Consider the following 21335-nt stretch of genomic DNA (forward strand, 5'->3'; position numbering starts at 1 on the left):
GGATTCTTACCACCATATTTGCCCCTGCTCCGAGATGCCTGCCTCACAGCTCTCCTTTGAGCACTTCCCAGGGAGGCGAGAAGGAAATGTTTCCAGGAGGGGGAATCATTTCAGCCTGTAAATGTTTTTCTCTCCGTTATCTCCCATTCATCTCCCCGGGGCTTTTCAATTTGATGCCCTTTTCCCCCCCAGTCTTCCATCATCGGCTCCTTCTATCCGGGTAAGCGCGTGGCAGAGGAACGGCTCTGCCTCAGCCCGCCTCATTTGAGCCATTGAATTGTTGCTGACACGTTTTTTCAGGGTGAGGCATTTCCGACGGCAGCGGTTTGCATTTGGGAATGGAGGGATTTATGGCCGCCAGCGGCCCAGAGCTCCGGGCATCGGCGTCGGCATCCAACGCCGGCTCTTCCTGCACATCGCATTAGCCAGACGTTGGCATCACTCACTGGAGACGTCGCGGCGGAAGGCAGTGCCCTCAAAAGGCTGGAAAACCGATTTGCACACGCGTTTCCAGGGAGGTAATCAAATCAGCCTGCAGGTTCAATAAAAGGAATAAGCAAATATTCCAGATTCGCCTGCGTTTGCATACAAAACCTGTTGCAAGGTTTGCAGGTTTTGAGGTTCCTCCCCCCCCTCCCCAAAACAGCTATTTGGGGATTAAAATTGTTCTGGACTGCTGCTACAGGAGGACATTTTTTATTCCCTAAAAGATGCAGCTGTGTCTGAGAGGGACATTTCAGGAGGATTCTTGTGAGGGTTTGGTCACTCTCCTTTCTTTCGGAATCCATCCCTGTGCATACATTACGTCAACAGAGTCCATTTTCAGAGATTCATCTCCCTTCTCCTGGCATCATTCCCCCTCTCTTTGCCTCTTTCCTCCCCTCTGACTTCTCCCTGGCTTTTTTTCCCAGTTTATCAAGATGTTGTAATGTTGCCTGCTGCTCCTCACAGTGCTGCCCATGGTGATAGATGCCACCACGGGAAGGAGGGAGACAAATCCTGTGGGGAAACGCTGGGAGAAAGAATCCAGGCTTCATGGAGGCTGCTGCCAGGTAGGTCTGCCTCCCATCCACTGCAAAAATGCTGTGCCTGCACTCCAAAATGTCTTTTAGGGATCCTTATCCTCATACCCCTGGGTGGTCTGGGGCTCCTCTGCACCCTCAGGGGGGGTCAGGTGCCCTTGGAGCAGCTCCCACTGAGTTTGTGCTCCCTCAGCTGCTGGCAGAAGGAAGAACTTTACTGATTTATTTTATTCATTGTGGGGGTGGGTTTTTTCCCCTCTCTAAAACACAGGAATCCAGCACCCTTTGGGAAGCAGTGGATAAGCCCAGGCAGTGCCTTCCATAGGCAATGGTGGCCATGAGTAATTTTTTCTGCCTCTGTTTCTCCTGTGTTTTGTATCACACTCTAAAAAGCCGAGTTTCAGTGGAAAAGTCACAAGAATAAGAAAGCAAGGTACCCCATGGGGGGGTTTAATGTTACACAGCCAACAGTAATGTGTTTTTTAATAAAGTAGCCTTTCATGCCACTTCACCAGCATTGCCTTTTTAGAAGGTTCTAGCAGAGAGATGATGAGATTTTAGAGAAGGTGGTGGAAAATCCTGCCTTCATTAATTCCCTGTCGCTGAGGCTTGTCAGTTTTCCCTGCCAGGGAGCCTGATGAATGTCCCCCTCTGCTGCCGGGAGATTCCGCAGGCTCTGTCCCTGCCACTCCTTTGCAGGAAAATCCCCAGCTCATCCCAAGAGCTCCCTCTTTCCAGCAAACCACGTCGTGTTGCTCTGAGGAAGGTCCTGGCTCAGGCTGTGAGATTTTGCTGGAGCTTTGCTGAGCACCTGCCATCGGATCGATACCTCAGAAACCTCTTTATTCCTGACCGGGAGCCAAGAGAAATATCTCAGCTGGATCTTTCCATTTAAGCGTCGCCTATTAAACATTTTAATGGTGGCAAGGAATCAGTAAATAGAAACTTAGCACCAAAGCGTGCACATCCATGTGTCCGTGCTTTGTTTCCTCAAATTAAATCATGGGGAAACCTCCAGAAACTGAAAGACAGAATAAAAGCTACTCAGCATTTGTTTTAAGGCTGGCCTCCTGAGACTCAGGATGCCCTTTTTTGGGTCATTTTGGACAAGCCAGGGATGATTTTTATTGGGGGTGCTGCTCTCCCATATGCTCCGGGCTGGGAAGATTTATTGTCCAATGCCACGAGGCAGGATTTGCCTTATCCCATGGCCGTGCTCTGCTGCAGTGCCACAAACATGGAAAATATGGTTAGAAATGACCTTCTGGAAAACCAATCAGCAAATAAAACATCCAGAGGAGCATGAACAGTTCCTGGCAGCTATCTTTCCTGGGAACTGGACTGGCAAGCGATTGTCCTCCAGAACAGTAGCTACAAAGCTGTGTTTTTTGTAAATTGTTCTCTTTTACTTTTTATAGCTGTATTTTCGGTTAGAAAATTCACTTTAGGGACACAATGTTGTGAATCCTTTCATTTTCTTCCCTCAGTTCAGGGTGAATTCCTCAAGTCCATCTCTTCTATCCAAAGGAGATTAAGGGACCTGTGATGGCCATGAGTGTTCCTGGTCGGACAGCCTGAGCAGCTCCTCAGCCTTCCCATCTGACATGAAAAAAACACACCACGTGGACTTGATCTATTTTATCCTGCTAAAAATCCCAGGGAAGTTTTCCCTCAGGGGTCTCCTCCAATCCCAGTCCTTTCTGCCTGGGCTGGGCACTCCGGGTTGTGGCAGTGTCGTAGCCTCAGTTACTGCATCTCTGTCACGATATTACTGCTCCATTTGGGTACAGGGGACACAGCAGAACGAGTCCAAAGCAGATTATATAAATAAAGAGCAGCAAGGAGGGATTTCTGCAGGTCTGTCACAGTTTAAAGCTGAGGGCGAGATGAGTGCCAGACTGTAGCAAATGTATTCATTTTGACTGCTTATATTCACTAATCATGTGTCATATTTAGTACATCATCGTACACGCGCTCCTGTAGCGATTACTGCTCCACAGTATTTCACGGGAATATGGCGAAAGGAATTAATACCGCGCCAGACAGGGATTGTCACATTCCCGGGCCCTGCTACCAACGCTTGCGACTCGACTCCGACAGCGGGCGCAAAACCTTTGATTTAATCCTTTTTCCCCGGCGAGAAGGGAGCAGTTTATTCCTTTTTCCTGCGGCGGGGCGAGCGCGGCCGAGCGGAGCCGGGAGGGGGCGTGGCCACGGCGGGGGCGGGGCCAGCGGGAGGGGCGGGGCTCTGAGGCCGACTCCGCGCGCCGGAAGCGGCGGCGCGCGGCCGTGGGCGTGGCCGGAAGTGCGCAGCAGCCGCGGCAGGCGGGGGGCGCCGCCATTACGCGGAGCGGAGCAGCCCCGAGCGGGCCGCGCGTCCCCGGCCGCCGCCGGCACCCACAGGCGGGCCCGGGCCTCGGGGGGCCCGCCCGGCCCCCCTCGCCATGGAGGAGAAGGGCTTCGCCAAGGAGCTGGACCAGTGGATCGAGCAGCTGAACGAGTGCCGGCAGCTGAGCGAGAGCCAGGTCCGCAGCCTGTGCGAGAAGGTGAGTGCGGGGCCCGGACGTTGGGAGGGCGGGACGGTGCCCGCGGTGTGTCCGGCGTTGGGAGACCGGCTTGTGGCCGGGGGGATACCGGGCTCTGGGGGGCGGGGTGGTGCCTGTGGAATACCGGGCGTGGAGAGAGCGGGGTGGTGCCTGCGGGACAGCGAGTTTTGGGAGGCAGGGATGCGGCTGCTGGGATGTCGGGCGCTGGGAAAGCGGGCGGTGCTTGTGGGGTGTTGGCACTGGGAAAGCGGCTGGTGCCTGTGGGTTTTGGGAGAGCGGGATGGCGCCTGTGGGATATCCGCCATTGGATCTTTGGGATGGTGTCTGTCAGAGTGGACGTGGGGTGGCCGGGGCGCTCCCTCTGGAGCGTCCCGCGCTGGGACACCGGGGTGGTGGCCCTGGAGTATCCGATGTCCTGGTGTCCTACACAACGTGGAGGAGCCAGGCGCTGGAAAATCAACCCCGAGTCAGTGAGGAAGCCCACTGACTTCCGAGGTGGGATCTCGGGAAGCAGAGGTGAGCCGCAAACAGGCTCGCAGCCTGCTGAGGCGACCAAAATAGAAAGAGGAATGGTCGGATAAAGGACACTGTCTGCTGTTCTGGGCTGCGGTATGGACAGGCCTTGGCAAACGCGTGCTTGGATTTGTTTAGTGGGCACTGGGAAAAACCTTTTTTTCCCATCGGGGGAAAGGTCCTTAGACTTGTGCTAGGTGTTGTCTGAGCAGTCCAGTAGCAGTTTGTGAGCACTCCCTTAGCACTGCAGTCTGTGACCAAGGGAAGATTTTCCTTGGCACGTTCTTCCAACAGTGATCCTGACACTCCCTAACCACCCCCCCCCACACACATTTTCTGGTTTCTTCCTTTTTGTTTTCTCAGTCCTGTGCTGGAGCCATCCGTTTGTTTTGTGCCTCTTTTCTCCAGAGCTCCATCAGTTATGAGGGAGCTGTGGCTCTTTAGGACGCTGGAATTGTGGCTGCTGTATTTTGGGAAGCTGAAGGCTGACAGGAGAGCTCAGCTGTAGGTGGGGAGGGTGTTTGTCCTTCAGGAAGCAGGTGACAGGGAGGTGTGTCATCTGTCACAGCACCTCGTTCTTCCAGGCTGCTGGAAACGGAGGGAAACGGCTGGGGCATGAAGGAAACACTGTGCCCTGCACTGACTTGGCTTGTTTAAGTTTTGGGGAGTGGTTGTGTCACCCAGGAGAGGAGCTTACAAAAAACTCTGGGTGTGCAGCCCTGCCACAAAGCTGGTTTAGTTGGTTTCCTTGAAATTATATTTGGAGGAATCCTCTTCTCCAGAACACTTTGTAACACTCTTGTTTTTGGGGCTGATTTCAGAGACACTCAGGACAGTAGTACCTTTTGCCTCAGGTTTCAAGTTGTGGAAGAACTCAGTCCTAAAACAAAAAATCAAAATGAAGGGAAAAAAGAAAAGAAAACAAAACAAAAAAACCACAATGAAATCCCAGAGCTATCTGTGTGGATCATTTTTGGTTTTAGGTAGTGGCGTAGAGGGCAGTGCTGAGGGGAGGATTGGACACAATGAAGGTGTGCCCAGTGATTGTGCACTCGTAAAAGTTGTTGAAATTTGCAGCTGTGGCAGTGACATTCTGTCCTCACCTGCCCAGTGGCAAGCTCATTAGGCAGCTGATCAGCCCCCTGTGGCTCCTGCAGGTGAGGGAGGTGCTGTTCCTCAACGTGATAACCTTGTTCCCATTCTCTTGGTGTTTAAAAGGGAAATTAGCTCAAATCCTACAGAAATTCAGAGGCTGATAGAAGGATTAATTCTGGTCACTGTTCAAGCTTCCACGTTTGGGGTGCAGGTGAGGGAGTTGAGAGCCACCCTGCTTAATCCAGGCAAAAGGGTTCTTCACCAAGATGATCAAATGGGCAATGGAAGAAGGCAGGAAAAGGCTGCCTCCTGAATTAAACAAGCAGCCATCCATGACCATCCCTCTCCTTGCAGCTTATCTTTCCTCTCCTGGTTCCTTGGAGGTGTGAGAGGGGACACAGGAGATTCCCTGTGTTGTGTCATGGCTGGCAGTGTTTTATCACTCTGTTGGTGATGTTCATCCCGGGGGGTGCTGGATCAGGGAGCACCTTAGCAGAGGCTCTGGGTGCCTCATTCCTGAAGGGTGAGACAGCTCCATCCCTGCCATCCCTCTGGCTTCCATCTCACTTGGCTGGTTGGCATTCCAGCCAAGCTCCCTGAGGTTCATAGCCTCAGCCCACTTGTTGGTACAGTAGTTTGGTCTGTGGCCATTGGTGGGATGAAGGTTCAGGTGAATTTGGATCCCCAACTCCACGCCTGGCTTCAGGTTCCCAGAGAACGAGCCTCTATGGGTCAGATCAAGCTGAGGGAATCAGTTTTCCTGAAGGAATGGAGTTTCTTCTCTCTCTGAGGCTCTTCAGAAACACACCAGGAGTTGAGCACAGACAGACAACCATTGGTTCAGTTTACTTAATGCAAGGGAGTTTTATTTAACAAAAACACCTAAAGACTGCTGCTTTTTTGTCCTGACCTGGATATGGTTTTCATCCAGCACAAGTGGGACAGATGCACAGGAGGCTGATACCATTAGTCACTGTTTTCTGCAACAAAGGTAGCTAAATTTTGACTTCTAAGTCATAGTTATTTATTAGCCTCCTGGATTAAGTAAGTGCTGATGATGCCAGGCAGCCTGCTTGCATCAGAGGTTTTTATTTTTGCTTTGTAATAGTGCTTTTTATTTTAAGTAATTTGATTTCAATGTTCACGCTGCAGGCAGATGCGCTGGTTAGTCACTGCTTTTCTGGGGTGTTTTTATCGATGCTGAGCATTTTGCAAGCCTTGTTCTGCATGAGAAGATCATCATGTGAGGGCAAACTGGGGCTCCCGACCCTGATGTAAACTGGCTCGGCAGAGTTCAAATGACAGCCTGGATCTGTCCACGTGCACCGACGACTGTCCACAGCATGAGCTAAAATGGGCTGCAGGGGAACAGCTGCTTGGCAGCGGAAGGAGCCGCTCCTGTCACCTGCCAGCTCCTCCTTCCTCATCAGGGGAAACTTTTGGATTCTCCTAGCACCAACGTTTCAGGTCGTGGGCTGTCCCCCATTCCTAGGGTAGGTTTAAAGTGAGCCCATTTGCCCTGTTCCTGTGGAAAAGGAGCACTGCTGAGCTCCAGCTTGGAACAAACCCCTGCCTGTTGCTTTGTGCAACAGCCAGAACACACGGAGCAGCTGTTTTGTGGGTTTATATTTGTCTCTCCCAGAGGGTGGAAGCTCTCAGAAGGCACTATAAATGCTTTTAAAGACGTGCAAGCAGAATTTGAGTGCTACTACTGCACTCAAATACAACATGTTCAGCAGTTCCCAGTCATGCCAGAAGTGCAAGGCAGAGCCCAACTCGTCAAATCCATGGGCAGGATGTGACTTTAAGGATCCGTCAAGTTAGGTTCTGTGCAGAGAGCATGCTGGATGCAGTCCAAACTGCTTGGGGTGTAGTTACTCCTTCCAAATACATGTTCTACCTAAAAGAGGCAAGGCAGCAAGCACTGGAATGGAAACTCAGGCATCCTCAGGAAGCCCACAGAGGGTATCATTTGGAAGCGGTTCCCTTCTGGCAGCACAGGGTGAGCCTTAGCTCATCCTGAGCTAAGGGATATGGCAGGGAATACCCAGATCATCACCTGCTGGTGATTGCTCAGTGTTGGTGATCTTCCAGCCCTTTTGTTTGGATCAGATGGAGCCATCCTGTGGGTGTTCCCTGTGCCTCAGATGTGCCAGGAGCGCTGTTCAGCATCAGTCAGTGAGCTGCAGGCAGCACAACAAACCTGGTATTTGATAAGGATAATAAGGTGGTGCAGATAGGCTACATTGCATGGTTGTAATTAGCAGAGGAACTGCTGGGTGTGGGAGAAGAGATGACTAAATCCAGGGATGCCATCCCTCCATCTGTAGTTGTTTTGTTGCCAGCTGGGCACAGCCAGGGAAGCTGGTTGTGGCTCCATATGTTCCAACTGCCTCTGTCTCTGCTTTCCAGTTGTAAGTGACTAGCCCGTAGAAGTTGCTGAACTGTTGTGCTGGGAAGAGGATTGGAATTCTGTTGGGCAAAATGTACCCCGGGCAAGGGCATCTGGCCTTGCTGTAGTAAAGGATGGCCTGTTCATCCCCGTGCACTGGGATTTGGGAAACACCCCTTGTCTGTGCTCACCAAACTTTTTCCAGTGGTTGGCTTGAGCAGCGGGGATGAAACTGGGTTTCCAGTGGGAATGCAGCAGAATAATATCACCAGCTTCTGGAGGAGCTTCCTACCTTGTTGCCCTAAACATGCTTTCCTTGCCAGGCTAAAGAAATCCTTACAAAGGAATCAAATGTGCAAGAGGTGCGCTGCCCCGTCACTGTCTGCGGGGATGTCCACGGGCAGTTCCACGACCTTATGGAGCTCTTCAGGATTGGTGGGAAGTCTCCAGACACAAACTACCTGTTCATGGGAGACTATGTGGACAGAGGCTATTACTCTGTGGAGACAGTGACTCTCCTGGTGGCGTTGAAGGTACGGCTTGGGGGACTGGGGATGAAACCTGGGAGCTGGGAGCCGTTTTCTCCTCCCGGTGAGGCTGCCGTTGGCTCGGGCATAACGGGTGTAAATGGATCCGTGTCAGCAGACACGTGCTGGGAGCAGAGTGCCTGGCTGCTGTTGCTGATATTCCATCACTCCTTGTTTCCGTGCCCGTGCTAAGGAAGTGTTCTCTCCGCCCCCAGGTGCGGTACCCGGAGCGCATCACGATACTGAGGGGCAACCACGAGAGCAGGCAAATCACACAGGTCTACGGCTTCTACGACGAGTGCCTGCGCAAGTACGGCAACGCCAACGTCTGGAAGTACTTCACAGACCTGTTTGATTACCTTCCTCTCACAGCTCTAGTAGACGGCCAGGTGAGTCTGGGATGAGGAAAACCCTTCCTTCTGTAGATTTCTGCAGGCTCTGTTTGACATCCAGAGGAGCAGTCCCAGATGAGCTCCTTTAACCTGTGATCCGAGGGCGAGGTGACTGGGGTTGTGAATGAGTGATAACAGAGTTAGATCCAGCTGGTTTGGAGATCATTCCTCCCACTTAATGGGTTGCTCTTTTCTTTCTGGAACAGATATTTTGCCTCCATGGTGGCCTCTCTCCATCCATAGATACACTGGATCATATCAGGGCTCTGGACCGCCTGCAGGAAGTTCCACATGAGGTAATAGGAAAAGAAGTGCTTCAGAAACTTAAATATCTGCTGGTGGAAAATGCAAATGCTTTCTCACATTGCAGTCCATTTAAACACGTGGTTACACATGGATTATGGCCTTGCCAGGAGCTAGAGCAGATGAACATTTCAGCAAAACACACTTAAGTCAGTGTGCTTTGATTACAGCAGCCTACATAAGGAGAGCTGTGGGGGTTTCACAGCTGTTTTCCCCAGAATCGTGGGATTTTTGGGCTTTCAGTCTGACTCAAAGAGCAGGATTTGGCAGAGGAGGGTGTTTACTATCTTCAGCCTCCTCACAGATGTGGTTGTGAACTGACAACCACCATGTGAAACCACGGTGTATCACCATCCTTCCTCCCCAGGCAGCCCAGCCTCCCTCCTGTGGTGTTGCACCTTGTTGCAGCTTCCTGGGGCCTGAAATCTGGGCTGAAGAACTATGCTCGGAGCTTCCGGGGCAGCTGGAAGTTGTGTTGGGCATGTCTGGGGCTCGCAGATGTGTGTTCAGTCAACTCCTCACGTGCCTTGCACTGAGCAGGACGTGCTGGCAGTCTTGCTGCTGTGTTTCAGCACCTTGCCAGTGATGTCACAGAGAGCTCCTAATCTTTCCCAAGGGTCCGATGTGTGATCTGTTGTGGTCGGATCCGGATGACCGCGGCGGCTGGGGCATTTCTCCACGTGGTGCTGGCTACACCTTCGGGCAGGACATTTCCGAAACCTTTAACCACGCCAATGGTCTCACACTGGTCTCCCGCGCTCACCAGCTGGTCATGGAGGTAGGGCAAACATTCTGCTAGTCAGGGCTAACAAAACAGGGGCCCACGGGGGTCTCCTCTGGGACACCTTCCACTCACAGGTTTGCTGACACCTAAATCTTACACAGGTCAGTACCAAAGAGAGGCTTCAGTTATGTGAAAACAGCAACATCAAGTGACGTACTTTTACCTGCAGCCTAAATTAAGGGGATGTTCTGGCCTTTCCAAGCAAATTTCCCCTCACAGTAAATTGCCAAAGGGGCTGTGTCACGCCCCGTTTGTGGCAGGAATAATCCTCTTACGTGCTGGCTTGTTCTTGCTCTGACTGCTGCTGCTGCCTCTCCCATAGTGCTCGGCAGTCAAATGTGACAGGGATTATGCCATTTTTGGCTGTTGACAGGCTATTCTTGGATCCGTCTTGCTGGAAAAATGCCAGGTGGGTCAATGGAGCAGATGCCTTTTTAAAATCTAGTGCAGGTAGATCCCTTAAGTCGAACCATTGTGTCAGAAGTCACTGGCATTGAGTAGGCAAATTGTCATTTGTGGTGCAGGAAAGCTGAAGGCATCCTTAAAAATCCCAAGGCTTTTAAGTGGTACAGTCCATAATTTACAAGTGAGGAGTGGATGATCTCCTGTAGGTTGCTGGAAGCTGGTTTTGCCAGGTTCCTGCTGCTGCTTCTTGTGATAAAGCATGTATTTTGAAATAAAACTAAGTCAGTTAGAAATACTTCAAGAAATCTGCAGTTTCACAAGTGCCTCAGAGAGTTTCAGGCCTGAAGAGGAACTTTGGAGAGGGGCTGAGGTTTAACAGAGGCCTTTTGTTTTTTCTCTGTCTCCCTGGCAGGGTTATAACTGGTGCCACGACCGGAATGTGGTTACCATCTTCAGTGCCCCCAATTACTGCTACCGCTGTGGGAACCAGGCTGCTATCATGGAACTAGATGACACTTTAAAATATTCGTTGTGAGTATCCTGCCTTGGGCTGGGCTCTTTTTCTAACCACTCTGTAAAGAATAGCTGATGATTCCCAAAGGGGTTCTTCCATGAAAAGCCAGCTCGGATCACTCTGGAATTAATGTGTGCTATGCCTTAAAATAAGCAATGAGTTAAGCTCCCAGAAGCTGTTCTTCCTGGCTGTCTGGAGAGTTGGACCTTTTGCACTTCTATCTCTTTATTGCCTAAGCTTGATGGAGAGAGTAAAAACACATGGATTTACATATTTATTTTCATCTTTGGTAGCACTGAGCTTTCAGCTGCTCCCATGAGAAAGTGGTGACGGGCTGCTGGGTCACTCTGAGTTTTAACTCCCATGAGTTCTTGTTTTGGGGCTTGGAATGTTTTATGTGCACTAGCAGCAGGAGAACAAGCCTGGTATTTATCGAGGCAGTGGAAAATGACTTGTGGAGGAGGGTAAGTGATCCCTTTTTCTTTCCTGCAGCCTCCAGTTTGACCCAGCACCTCGTCGTGGAGAGCCTCATGTTACCCGTCGTACCCCAGACTACTTCCTATAAACCTCTCCCAACCTTTGTAGAAGGAAGTACACCTGGCATTTTAAAAGAGCAACAATATTTACACGTTTCTGTAAGAAATCAGGGTTCGTCTCAACTCAAATCCCCATCATGGACCAAAATGTGCCATACAGAGGACGAAGAGCATTTAGCACAACTTGAGACTGAATTCCTTACGACACTCTCTCTGTCCCATGCCCATCAGCCCGAAAGTCAGTTTGCCTGCTGTATTTGTAGTCATTGTTTTCCTTCTGGACTGTTCAGAGAGGAAAAGGTAACACTTTAACAACACTCATCTCCTCTGACGCTTTGTACATTTTTAGTTCTAGTGTTTAACTGGCATGAATTAGAGTTTGTTTTCCAGGGAAGTGCACACTAACTTCATCCCCCACCACTCTTTATTTTATTGGAAAGACCGCTCAACTTAACTGGAGAAAGGAAGTGATTCCTGCTTGGGAGTACGTTGTCATAACCCAGATAAAAGCGTTCCCTTTTTAGCTCTGTTCCTGTTCTGTGCTGATCCTGCCCTTTTTTTTTTTTTTTTAAATTGTTTTGGGGTATTTTATTTTGTTTTCTCTTTTGTTATCCCCCCCCTTCCCCTCTGTATATTCGTCCTGGAAGTGCTTGCAATCCTCCCCGCTGTACCTGAACCAATAAACTCGCCGTTGTCAGCCCCAACACGTGGTGTCGTGCAGGGCCGGGCGGGCCGGGGGCGGTCCCGGGGCGGGGCGGCGGGGCCAGACCGAGCCTGCAGCGATGGCGGCGGCCGCCTACGAGCTGCTGGTGCTGGGCGGCGGCTCCGGGGGGCTGGCGGGGGCCCGCCGGGCGGCCGAGCTCGGCGCCCGGGTCGCGCTGGTGGAGCCGCAGCGCCTCGGCGGCACCTGCGTGAGTCACTTGCGGGTGGCCCCGCAGCCGGGCCGGGGGGATGGGGCAGGGGACGAGCGACGCGGGGCCGGTGCCCCCACGCTGATCCCGGTGCGTCTGGGATGGAGGCGGAGCCCTCGGGGAAGGGTCGCCGTGCGGCAAGTGGGAGAGAAGGAATCGCCTTCTCGGTGTCCGAGCGTGTTGCAAGGACCTGAAGCAGGACGGATCCCAATCCCTCATCTCCAACAGCTTCTTCCTGGCCGTTTCCACGCCGCTTTCAGGCAGGTGACAGGATGCCGGTGGATCGTGGATGTGCGTAGCACAACTGCAAGGCGGTAAAGCAGAACTCAAGAGCATGGTAGGCTGGTAACTAGCCAAAAAACAAATTGTTTCCTCAGACAAGCCAGGGACGGGCTCTAGTTTTATACCCTAAATGCATCCTGCTGGGAAAATTACCATATTCCCAGAAGCGCAGGCAAGGGATGGCAAACACCTTTCTGCTAGTAAATAATTTTTAGAGTATCAGTGGAAAAAAACACCCTGTGTTTGAAGGCTCCACCTTCCATATTCTCTTTCAAGGAAGTGAAGGAAAACGGGCAAACCGCAAGACCTTGAGCCTTCTGGGGCGGTTACACCCCTCATTTTCCAGGAACCTCTAATCCTGCCTTTGTTTTCCAAAGCAGAAAGCAGAGATGCAGTACCAGCCTGATGTGGGATGCTCTCTGGAGCACTGCCTTTGGAAAATGGGGCCTTGACACTGAGACTTGTTCTTATTCCCCCCCAGGTCAATGTTGGATGTGTGCCAAAGAAGGTGAGGCTGTTTTGCCACCGGCTCCGGTGGCGTGCGTTGGGTCTGGTGTGGGTGCCTGCCAAATTTTAGGGAGGTGCTGGCACAGGGTGTGGGGAAGAAGCAGGGCCTCCGAGGGTATTGAGTCACTGGGATGCCGTGGGCACTCCTGTGTCCTGCGGGTGCTCCGGGTCAAGGTGAGGAATCAGGAAGCCTGGCAGGGGTTTTCCCAGAATGACAGCAGCGTTTCTGAGCCAACCTGAAGTTTGTGTGGGCAGGTGATGTGGAACACGGCGGTCCACGCGGAGTTTATCCACGATCACGCCGACTATGGCTTTGAAACAGCGGGTGTCAAGTTCAACTGGAGGTAAGAATGGAAGGGGCCAGTTGGAAACCAGCTCCAGTGAGTATCCCGGGGGGAGCAGCCCATTGTCCACTTCAAAGGGGTCCCTGCCCTCTTCCAGGCTCCTGTGGGTTGTGCAGAGGTGGTCACAGGGCCAGCTGTGTTTTGGAGAACTGGGTGCCGAACTGCCTGTGGGAAGAGACTCTGGGAAAGACAAATGCAGGGAAGGCAGGCACAGAAATCTTGCTTTGGTGGGGAAAGGGGCACAGGGATCCGGTTTGTTTTGTGGCATGTCTGCCACGTGCCAGAGGGGTTGAGTTCACAGAATCATTAAGGTTGGAAAAGACTTCTAAAGTCATTGAGTCTAACATTGACTGACCACCACCCTGTGAACTGGCACTGAGTGCAAGGTTCTTCCTGAGCTCCAAGGCTCACCTGCTGGCAGTGATGGCATTCCCTGCTCTGTCCCAGGACCATCAAGGAGAAGCGTGACGCGTATGTGCGGCGCCTCAATGACATCTACGAGAACAACGTTAAGAAGGTGAACGTGGGCTGTGTTTATCCCGCAATCCGAGTGGGAGAAGTGATGGATTTTTGACCACTTTTCCAGCCCTTATGGGTGTCCTCCGACGGTGGAAGCCCTGGCTCCCTTAGCTGTCTCCCTCACCTCATCCCGCTGTTAACCCCATGACTGTTACCCTTAAGGCTTGCATTGACATCATCCGGGGCTATGGCAAGTTCACCGCTGATCCCGAGCCAGCCATCGAAGTGGATGGGAAAAAGTACACGGCTCCTCACATCCTTATAGCCACGGGAGGGCGCCCGGCTGTCCCTTCTGACAGCGAAATTCCTGGTGAGCCTCCTGAAATCCCCCAGCCTCCCAGGCTGGGGAGACATCTGCCGTAGCAAAGCAGGCTTTGGGAGAGGAAGGGGGACAGCTGAAGGGTGCGAACGGGGTCTCTGCTTTGCAGGTGCCAGTTTGGGGATGACCAGTGATGGCTTCTTCGACCTGGAGGAGCTGCCCAGGTAAAGTGGGGTCCATCCCCCGCAGCCACCAGCGCCAGCTCCGGGTGCCTGCACACGGCATTGTCACTTCTCCGCAGGCGCAGCGTCGTTGTCGGGGCCGGCTACATCGCGGTGGAGATGGTGGGGATCCTCTCCACGCTGGGCTCCAAGTCATCCCTGCTCATCCGCCACGACAAGGTAGTGCCACCGCCTGTCCCCAGCTGTGCTTCCTGCCCGGTGGTCAGATTGATTTCTGGCTGCCAGTTGCTGGTGAAGGAGGATCTGCGTTGGCACAGGAATAGTGATGCAGGGGATGGTGGCATGGGAACCACGGAGAGGGTGGAGGGGACGTGTTTTAGCAGCACTCACCCACGTGCCCGGCGTTTCTGCAGCCGTGCATGTCACCACATCCGTCCCCTTGAACTTTATTTCAAGTCACGACTTGAAAAGAGGAAGAAAGGAAAAGAAAATAATGAAGAAACAAACAGAGAAGTTTGTTAACCAGGAGCACCCCAAACCTCTTGGGTCCAGGAGCAGGGAAATGCTGGTGGAGGGGCTGCCAGGAGGTGCCTTTGCCTGCAGACCCTCATCTGACAGGGTTTGGGGGATCCTTGCCCAGGTGCTGCGAACCTTTGACTCCCTGATCAGCTCCAACTGCACCCAGGAGCTGGAGAACACCGGCGTGGATGTCTGGAAGCACACTCAGGTGGGAAAGCACAAAGCATCCCTGTGGCTTGTCCCATCCCTCCTGCAGAGGCAGGGCTGGGGGAAAGCTGCTGTTTTGGGTGCTGCTTGCTGAGCCGTGGTTTTGGCAGCATCCTTGCCTCTGCAGCATGGCTGCCTTGGCTTGTTTCATGGCAAAAGCCAGTCTGCACCTTCTCCTGCTGCTCCTGTTCCCCTTAGGTCAAGAAGGTCACCAAGTCTCCACAAGGGCTGCTGGATGTGACGGTGGCCTCAGTGGTGCCGGGCCGCAAGCCGACAGAGGAGGTGATACGGGACGTGGACTGCCTGCTGTGGGCCGTGGGGCGGGAGCCCAACTCTGAGGGGCTGTGCCTGGACCGAGTGGTGAGATGGCAGCATGTCCCCTCCGTGCTGGTGGGAGGATGCCCACGGGTCTCTGGGTGTTCCACGGGTACTTGGAGTTCCCTTGGGTCTCCAGAGCCTGTCACAGGTGCCCCATGAGCCATCCCATCCCTCCTGGAGCATATGTGGCTGCTGTTTGCCATGGCAGGGCGTGCGGGTGGACCCCCAGGGCCACGTGGTTGTGGATGAGTACCAGAACACCACCAGAAGAGGGATCTATGCCATAGGGGATGTGTGTGGGAGAGCCCTCCTCACTCCAGGTACTGCAGCCGTGCCCCTTTCCCTGCATGGCCCCTCGGTGCCACCACGCCGTGCCGTGGCTCAGGTTCCCTGTCCCTCGGCGCAGTGGCCATTGCAGCTGGCAGGAAGCTGGCCCACAGGCTCTTCGAGGGCAAGCAGGACTCCCGGCTGGACTATGAGAACATCCCCACGGTCGTTTTCAGCCACCCGCCCATCGGCACCGTGGGGCTCACTGAAGGTGGGGACAGAAGGGGCTGGGGACACGGGCTCAGAGCTGCTGCTTGGGTGCTGGAGGTGCTTTGATCTCCAGCAAGTGAGCCTCGACAAAAGGCTTTGACTCCTCTTTTTGAACGTCCCGTGTGCATCCCTCTGATCCCTGTTCCGTGGCTTCTGCTGCAGAGGAGGCTGTGGCCATACATGGGAAGGACAATGTGAAGATATACAACACATCCTTCACTCCCTTGTACCACGCTGTCACCCAGAGGAAGGTGAAGTGTGTCATGAAGCTGGTGTGTGCTGGCAAGGAGGAGAAGGTGAGTGCAGGGCAGCGGGGGGCACAGCTGGGGGACGGTGGGGACCACGGCTGGCTGTCCTCTTGTCCCCATGTGGTCAGCTCTTGGCCTGGGATCCAGTTTCCCCAAGCCCAAGAGCTCACCCTGGATTCTGGGTCCTACCTAGCCTCTTGCTTCTTCTCCAAAGGTGGTGGGATTGCACATGCAAGGGCTGGGCTGTGACGAAATGCTGCAGGGCTTTGCCGTGGCCATCAAAATGGGGGCCACCAAGGCCGACCTGGACAACACCGTTGCCATTCACCCCACTTCTGCCGAGGAGCTGGTGACACTGCGCTGAGTCTGCGGGCACCGACACCCCGGGGATGGCGGCTGCAGCTGGCAAAAATGTTTCGCCTGTTTTCTTAAAGTGCCTTACTATTGGGTGTGTCTGTAAGGTGGCTGTGGCTCGCTGTGGAGTGGGAAGTAAACGTGCTGATGCTGGCCAGTCTCTGCCTTTTGCTCTCTGGTGCCTGTCTCCTGCCATGCCCGGCTGTGGAGGGAGCTGGCATGGTCCATGGATGTGGTTTGGGAGAAGGCTGGCAGTGGTCAGGCTCCTCCTCTGCAATCCCTGGCACTGGGGCAGCAGAGAGGGGCTGGACAGTGGGGTCCTTGGGGTGTTTGTGGGTGCTGGGATATCCTGGATGTGCTCCATGCTCCTCTTCATCTCATGTCCCAACACCACTGGCTCTCCTGATATTAGAGGGGCAGTTCAGGCTGGGGGTTCAAGGATCAAATTCCCTGTTTCCAGCCCCATTTCCCATGGCTGGAAGCTCCAGACACGGCTGGAAAAGAAGTGGCCCGAGTCATGTGGGGTTTTGGGGATAAGATTGGGGCACCCCATGGTGAGCCTAGGCCAGGCACCCTCATGTTCTGGAAAGAGAGAGCAAGACCTGTGTTCAGGGAGCACCAGGCTCATTTGGCCAGTTTTAGGTTCCTGTAATAAATAAATCAGGCATTTGCTTTGCCTCAGAAATGGAGGCAAGTGCCACGTTGTTGGCACTTGGAGCCAGCCCCAGCAGGGCAGTCTCAGGACAGTGAAACAGACTCCAGCCCATCTGGGGAGTGCGAATTGAGGCTCATCCAGGCACTTGAAGGCTTTGATCAGAGAGCCCAAATCCTGCTTTTGGGTCAGGGCAGACCCCAGACTGGTGAGAGACGGTGGGACCCGGGGGGTGGAGAGAGGCAGCCCCAGGCTGTGGGGTGGGCTCAGGTGTGCGGGGTGGGACAGGAGCATTTGTGTCCCAGGAGTCACTCCCCTTCCTTCCCCTCCATGCCCCTCTATCAGCCAGATGCTCTTTGCAAGGAAAAAAATAGAAATTATGCCCCGATCAAAAGCATTGACAGCAGAACTGGACGCACCTTGGCAATGTGAGCAGTCCGTGGAAGTCAAACCGATGCCAATCCAGGGGGAATTTAAAGTCGGATACTTGCAGATTAAATTTCCCAGGAACTCAGATTTTTTTGGCACCTCTTGCTTATATGCTTCCCTGTCAGAAGAGGTCAGTTAGTCTTTTTAATGACCAGATTAGCCAACACAGGGAAAAACAACCAGCATTTCCTGAACACCTCCATCACTTCCATCTCTATCTGCTGCAATCAGGGGCTGATGGACAGCAGCCTGTCCTGACCAGGCTCCAAGGTGGGACTGGGTAACCCTTGAGGTTCCTCCCAAACCAAGCCCTTCTGGAGTTCCACAGACGGTTCCATGAGCTCTCCTTGAGTTTATTTTGCACCATGTTCCTTCCTTCTGCTCCCAGCAGATGGTGCCGCCGGCCTTTAAAAGAGATGGAAGTGTCCTGCAGCACACTGAGCCGTTTTTTAAACTAAAAGGACAATATTCTGCAATAAATCCATGATGAAGATTCCACATTGACGTTCCATGGGATATGGGAGAAGCAGAAAGCCATTCCCTGCAAGTTTAGATTCCCTGCGTTGTGGGTATTTTGTTGCTTCCATGAGTAACACCTCTCCATCTGAAGCATTTTGGGTTCCAAAGTGCACTCGCTGCCTTTTGGGCTTCCAGGCAGAGGGAATGTGAATATGGGAAAGTGGTGGGGAGACAGAGAACTGCAGCAGTGTGTGTGCAGGGAGAGCTGGGGTAGGAATTTTAGCCAAAATCCTCTTACCTGGATGCAGGGCCTTCAGCATCCTCTCTTGGTCAGAGGTTTCTCTATCTGTGGCTTTTTTAGAGCATCCAGCTCTGGGTCCCCAGTCCAACATCCTGGGATTCTGGAATTCCATCTGCTGCATAACACATGGCAAAACTGCCCTTACTGCATTGTCTGTGTGTGGCTGGAGCTTCTTAGCCTCCATTTACAGCACGTGATGATTCCATACAGAGTTGTTATAATTCCACACTGAGTTATGCTGGAAAATAATTTGTTGGTTTAAATTCATATTGGGATAACTGTTTGTTCTCTCGAAATTAAGTGTTTTGTCAAAGGATTGATTTTTAAAATATGCTAGGAATAAAAGGGGGAGTGTAAGAATAGATAATTTATTATCAGAAAGAATAATTCCTACATCCATCAAATCATTAATTGGAAGCCTGTTCTCTTAGAATCTGTCCTTGGGATACTGTTTTTCTTTCCAGAAAAACTTGATGCAGAGGCAGATAAGGCAAAACCTGCTATTTCAGCTACAGGGGCCACCTGGGCCACACAAACTGTTTTTTTTCTCTGAGTTCCTGACATAAAAGCTGGAATCTCTGGAGAGCCTGGAGCTCAGCAGGTAGGAGCAGAGTCTGGGAGATGCCACTGTGCTGGGAGTGCTCAGAGCACCGGGAGGAATCTGGACTCTAATGGATGGGGGTTGTCAGGGGTGCCACCTGCCGAGTTGAGTTCCTGGCCCTGGGAACGAGCTTCCCAAAGGCAAAGGGATGCCTGAAGCACAGCAGAGCAGGGAAGCTCTGCAATGGAACATACCTCAGACACTCTTCCAACCGGGCATCCTCCAAAACCAGCGGTGGCTGCAGGTGACAGCCCGGCTTTGGGCTGGGCTCTCCGCTCCCTCCTTCCTCCTGGCCCTCCTCCCTGCCTGAAGCAGGAGCTGCAGGCTCGCTCCTGCCTGCGCGGAACCTGCGGCTGCGGCGCCCGTAAGCGGGGAAAAGCGGGGAAAAGCGGGGGGATCGGGCTGGGGGCTGCCTTCGCCCGGGGCTGGGCTGCTCCTGCCTCCCTGCTGCGGCTGGGAACAGGGGGGGAACCGCGGGAGCTTGGCTAGCAACAGTCTGCGTGTGTGTGTGAGAGCTGGAATGCCGCTTCCACTGCCTGGAGGTGCCCTGATTTACCAGGGGGTACAACACTGCCTGCCCGGGCATCCCGGTGATGCCAGGGAGCTGCCGGCTGGAAACAACCTTCCTTGTGTTGCCCAGGGTGGGCAGGGCTGGGATACGGAGCAGTTTGTGCCCTGGAAGGGACGGGGCTGCCCGGGACAGCAGCTGCCCCTGAGCCTCTGGCTTTGGAGCTCCAGGAGGGCCAATCCACCTGGCCTGGGAGCTGGACCACTCTGCAGAGCTCCAGGATTGGGAAAAGAAGATCTTGGGGATGTTTGGTTTGTTTGGTTGAGGTTTGGTTTTGTTTTGTTTTGTTTTTTGTCTCAGTGATTAAGACAAGTTCACATCATTTTATTTTGCTCTTCTATCAGTAGCAGGTACCTCTAGTAGGAGGAAAGTGTCTGGTGCTTGAAGTAGCTCATGTTAGCCTTTAAATCTGAACCACTTGTGGGCTGCAAATGATAAAATGCAGTGAGATTTTTTGGGGTGTTTTGCTGGGAAAAGGGGGATTGAGTGTAACTCTGAGCATTTCCTGAGGCTGGCAGGTAAGATGGCGCCTCATCCCAAAAGAATGTGCCTGTGCTGCTGTTTTTTTTCCAAAAGAAAATCCTAGCAAGGAAAACTTACTTGCAGTCCTTGCTGTTTAGACTGCTGTGAGTTGCAGCTGTCATTTACTGAACAGAATTGGCTTCAACTGGAGTCAAACCAGGAGGTTTCCGAGGTAACCTCTCTGCGTGTCAAATTCCTGTCATCAATCAGGGGTACCTACCCATGCTATCCAGGTAAGGCTTAGAATTTGGTGTTAATTAAAATTGAGTCACCGAGGCAGCAGCAAATGGAAATTCAAGAACACCAAAAGGATTCAAATCCTCAGAGCAGGCCACAGGAAAAACAAAAAAAAAAAATCAATGAGTATCTAAAGTCCCTGTGTGGATGTGGATGGTGATGTAAATGGAAACAGAAGGTACAGGGAGAGTTCAGCCCTTCCACAACCATCCTCTTTCTGGAGAGGTGACACTGCATTTAAACCTCTGCTGTCACCTGCAGAGCCAGTTCTTCTCCTCTGCTGCCTGCACAGTTATTTAAGACTAAAGGTGTTGCCTCTGGGCAAATCCAGCATCAGGCTGTGGTGGAGTGTTCAGGATCCAACCCCATGGTGCTGCACGGGGAGCTCACCTCTTCTGCCCTTGGGCCAGGCAGGCTTCTCTGCCTCATTTCTAGTGAGGCAAAATCCAATGTTCTGCAGCCCAGGAGCTTGGGTGGGGGGTAAAATGCTCTTTACTGTGACAGGCTTGAAGTCATGATGCCCTGTGTGACCAAGCCATGGGCTGTCTGCTCTCATGCCTGTCAATGGCACTTCCTGCTAAAAGAGATGGAAATCAAACAATTCTATGGCTCTTGCTCAGTTTTGGCTTGAAGCAGAGGCATCACCTGGTGAAAAGGACCCTTGTGATGTGCTCTCTGCATTGGTTTGGTTTGGTTTTCTTCTGGTCTTTCACTTGGCAGTGATTACAGGATCCTCTGTGCCCCCCATTTTGAGGGGGGACATAAGCTACATGCTGGCAGAGCTGTCTCCTGTACCTGGTGAATTAGCCCCCACTGGCTGATGGACTCCTAAAACACTTTTGTTTGCCAATTCTATCCTCCACTGAGACTATCTCATGATTGTCCCACTTTTCAGGATTGGTTTGGTTTTTTGTTTTTTTTTTTTAACCTCCTTCTACATGCTCCCAAATTACTCTCCTCAGTTTCAGTGCCCCAAATGACAGGACTGTCAGGGAGTGACTCACGGGCAGAGGCTGAACTGAAAGGTGCAATTTAGGAAGCTCATATCCCATAAGTGGGGAATTTAGTGCTGCCAAGAGCCTGGCAGGGATCATTGATTTTTCTCTTCCTATAGACTAATCCCCAGCACTTCACAGCTGAACGCTGCTGGAGCATCTCTCCAGGGGAAAAGCTGTGGCCAGTCCAGATATTTTGTGGGGTCCCTGCCCAGTTTCCAGTGATGGAAGCTGCTACTTGGAGACTGGATCCCAGGAGAACTTGAGTAATTTCCTACTGAAAGCTTTTAAAACAGGGACTTGCTTCCAAGGTAAGGCAGCTGAAATCTTATTGCTTGCCAGGCTTCTCAATAAA

At 52.6% G+C, this 21335-nt stretch overlaps 2 protein-coding genes and 1 long non-coding RNA gene across 5 annotated transcripts in view; 2 read left to right on the forward strand and 1 right to left on the reverse strand.

The window, feature by feature from the left end:
* LOC146767713 (uncharacterized) overlaps nucleotides 1-21335 on the reverse strand; it is a 35752-nt gene that overhangs the window by 663 nt on the left and 13754 nt on the right. The window contains exon 2 of the long non-coding RNA XR_014954948.1: nucleotides 11-21335. This exon is cut by the window's right edge and continues 13248 nt beyond it. This is a non-coding gene — a long non-coding RNA (uncharacterized LOC146767713). The remainder of the gene's footprint in view (nucleotides 1-10) is intronic.
* PPP2CB (protein phosphatase 2 catalytic subunit beta) lies at nucleotides 3435-11733 on the forward strand. The gene is made up of 7 exons (XM_021531581.3): nucleotides 3435-3568; nucleotides 7892-8101; nucleotides 8311-8484; nucleotides 8694-8783; nucleotides 9407-9568; nucleotides 10392-10510; nucleotides 10986-11733. Exons 1-7 carry the CDS (start codon nucleotides 3467-3469, stop codon nucleotides 11056-11058), a joined length of 930 nt encoding a protein of 309 aa, XP_021387256.1. The 5' UTR covers nucleotides 3435-3466; the 3' UTR covers nucleotides 11059-11733.
* GSR (glutathione-disulfide reductase) lies at nucleotides 11795-16369 on the forward strand. 3 transcript variants are annotated; one of them, XM_085578384.1, is made up of 13 exons: nucleotides 11795-11940; nucleotides 12704-12730; nucleotides 12985-13073; nucleotides 13521-13590; nucleotides 13755-13902; nucleotides 14021-14075; nucleotides 14153-14252; nucleotides 14674-14760; nucleotides 14958-15119; nucleotides 15214-15397; nucleotides 15484-15615; nucleotides 15777-15910; nucleotides 16077-16369. In XM_085578384.1, the coding sequence occupies exons 1-13, from the start codon at nucleotides 11812-11814 to the stop codon at nucleotides 16224-16226; spliced, it is 1467 nt and encodes a 488-aa protein (XP_085434510.1). In that variant the 5' UTR covers nucleotides 11795-11811; the 3' UTR covers nucleotides 16227-16369. The 3 variants fall into 3 exon arrangements, with proteins under 3 accessions (XP_085434510.1, XP_031360478.2, XP_085434511.1); XM_031504618.3 differs by having other exon boundaries at nucleotides 15286-15397; XM_085578385.1 differs by having other exon boundaries at nucleotides 14958-15041; nucleotides 15286-15397.

Source organism: Lonchura striata, chromosome 4 (assembly GCF_050655825.1).
Source record: "Lonchura striata isolate lonStrDom1 chromosome 4, ASM5065582v1, whole genome shotgun sequence".
Lineage (NCBI taxonomy): Eukaryota > Metazoa > Chordata > Aves > Passeriformes > Estrildidae > Lonchura > Lonchura striata.

Bases quoted from the DNA above. Each gene is read 5' to 3' on its own strand.
- PPP2CB (XM_021531581.3), top strand. From the start codon at position 3,467: ATGGAGGAGAAGGGCTTCGCCAAGGAGCTGGACCAGTGGATCGAGCAG. The intron at 3,569-7,891 runs GTGAGTGCGGGG...TTTCCTTGCCAG, and splicing joins TCCGCAGCCTGTGCGAGAAG to GCTAAAGAAATCCTTACAAA. The intron at 8,784-9,406 runs GTAATAGGAAAA...ATCTTTCCCAAG, and splicing joins TGCAGGAAGTTCCACATGAG to GGTCCGATGTGTGATCTGTT.
- GSR (XM_085578384.1), top strand. From the start codon at position 11,812: ATGGCGGCGGCCGCCTACGAGCTGCTGGTGCTGGGCGGCGGCTCCGGG. The intron at 13,903-14,020 runs GTGAGCCTCCTG...TCTGCTTTGCAG, and splicing joins TTCTGACAGCGAAATTCCTG to GTGCCAGTTTGGGGATGACC. The intron at 15,398-15,483 runs GTACTGCAGCCG...CCCTCGGCGCAG, and splicing joins GAGAGCCCTCCTCACTCCAG to TGGCCATTGCAGCTGGCAGG.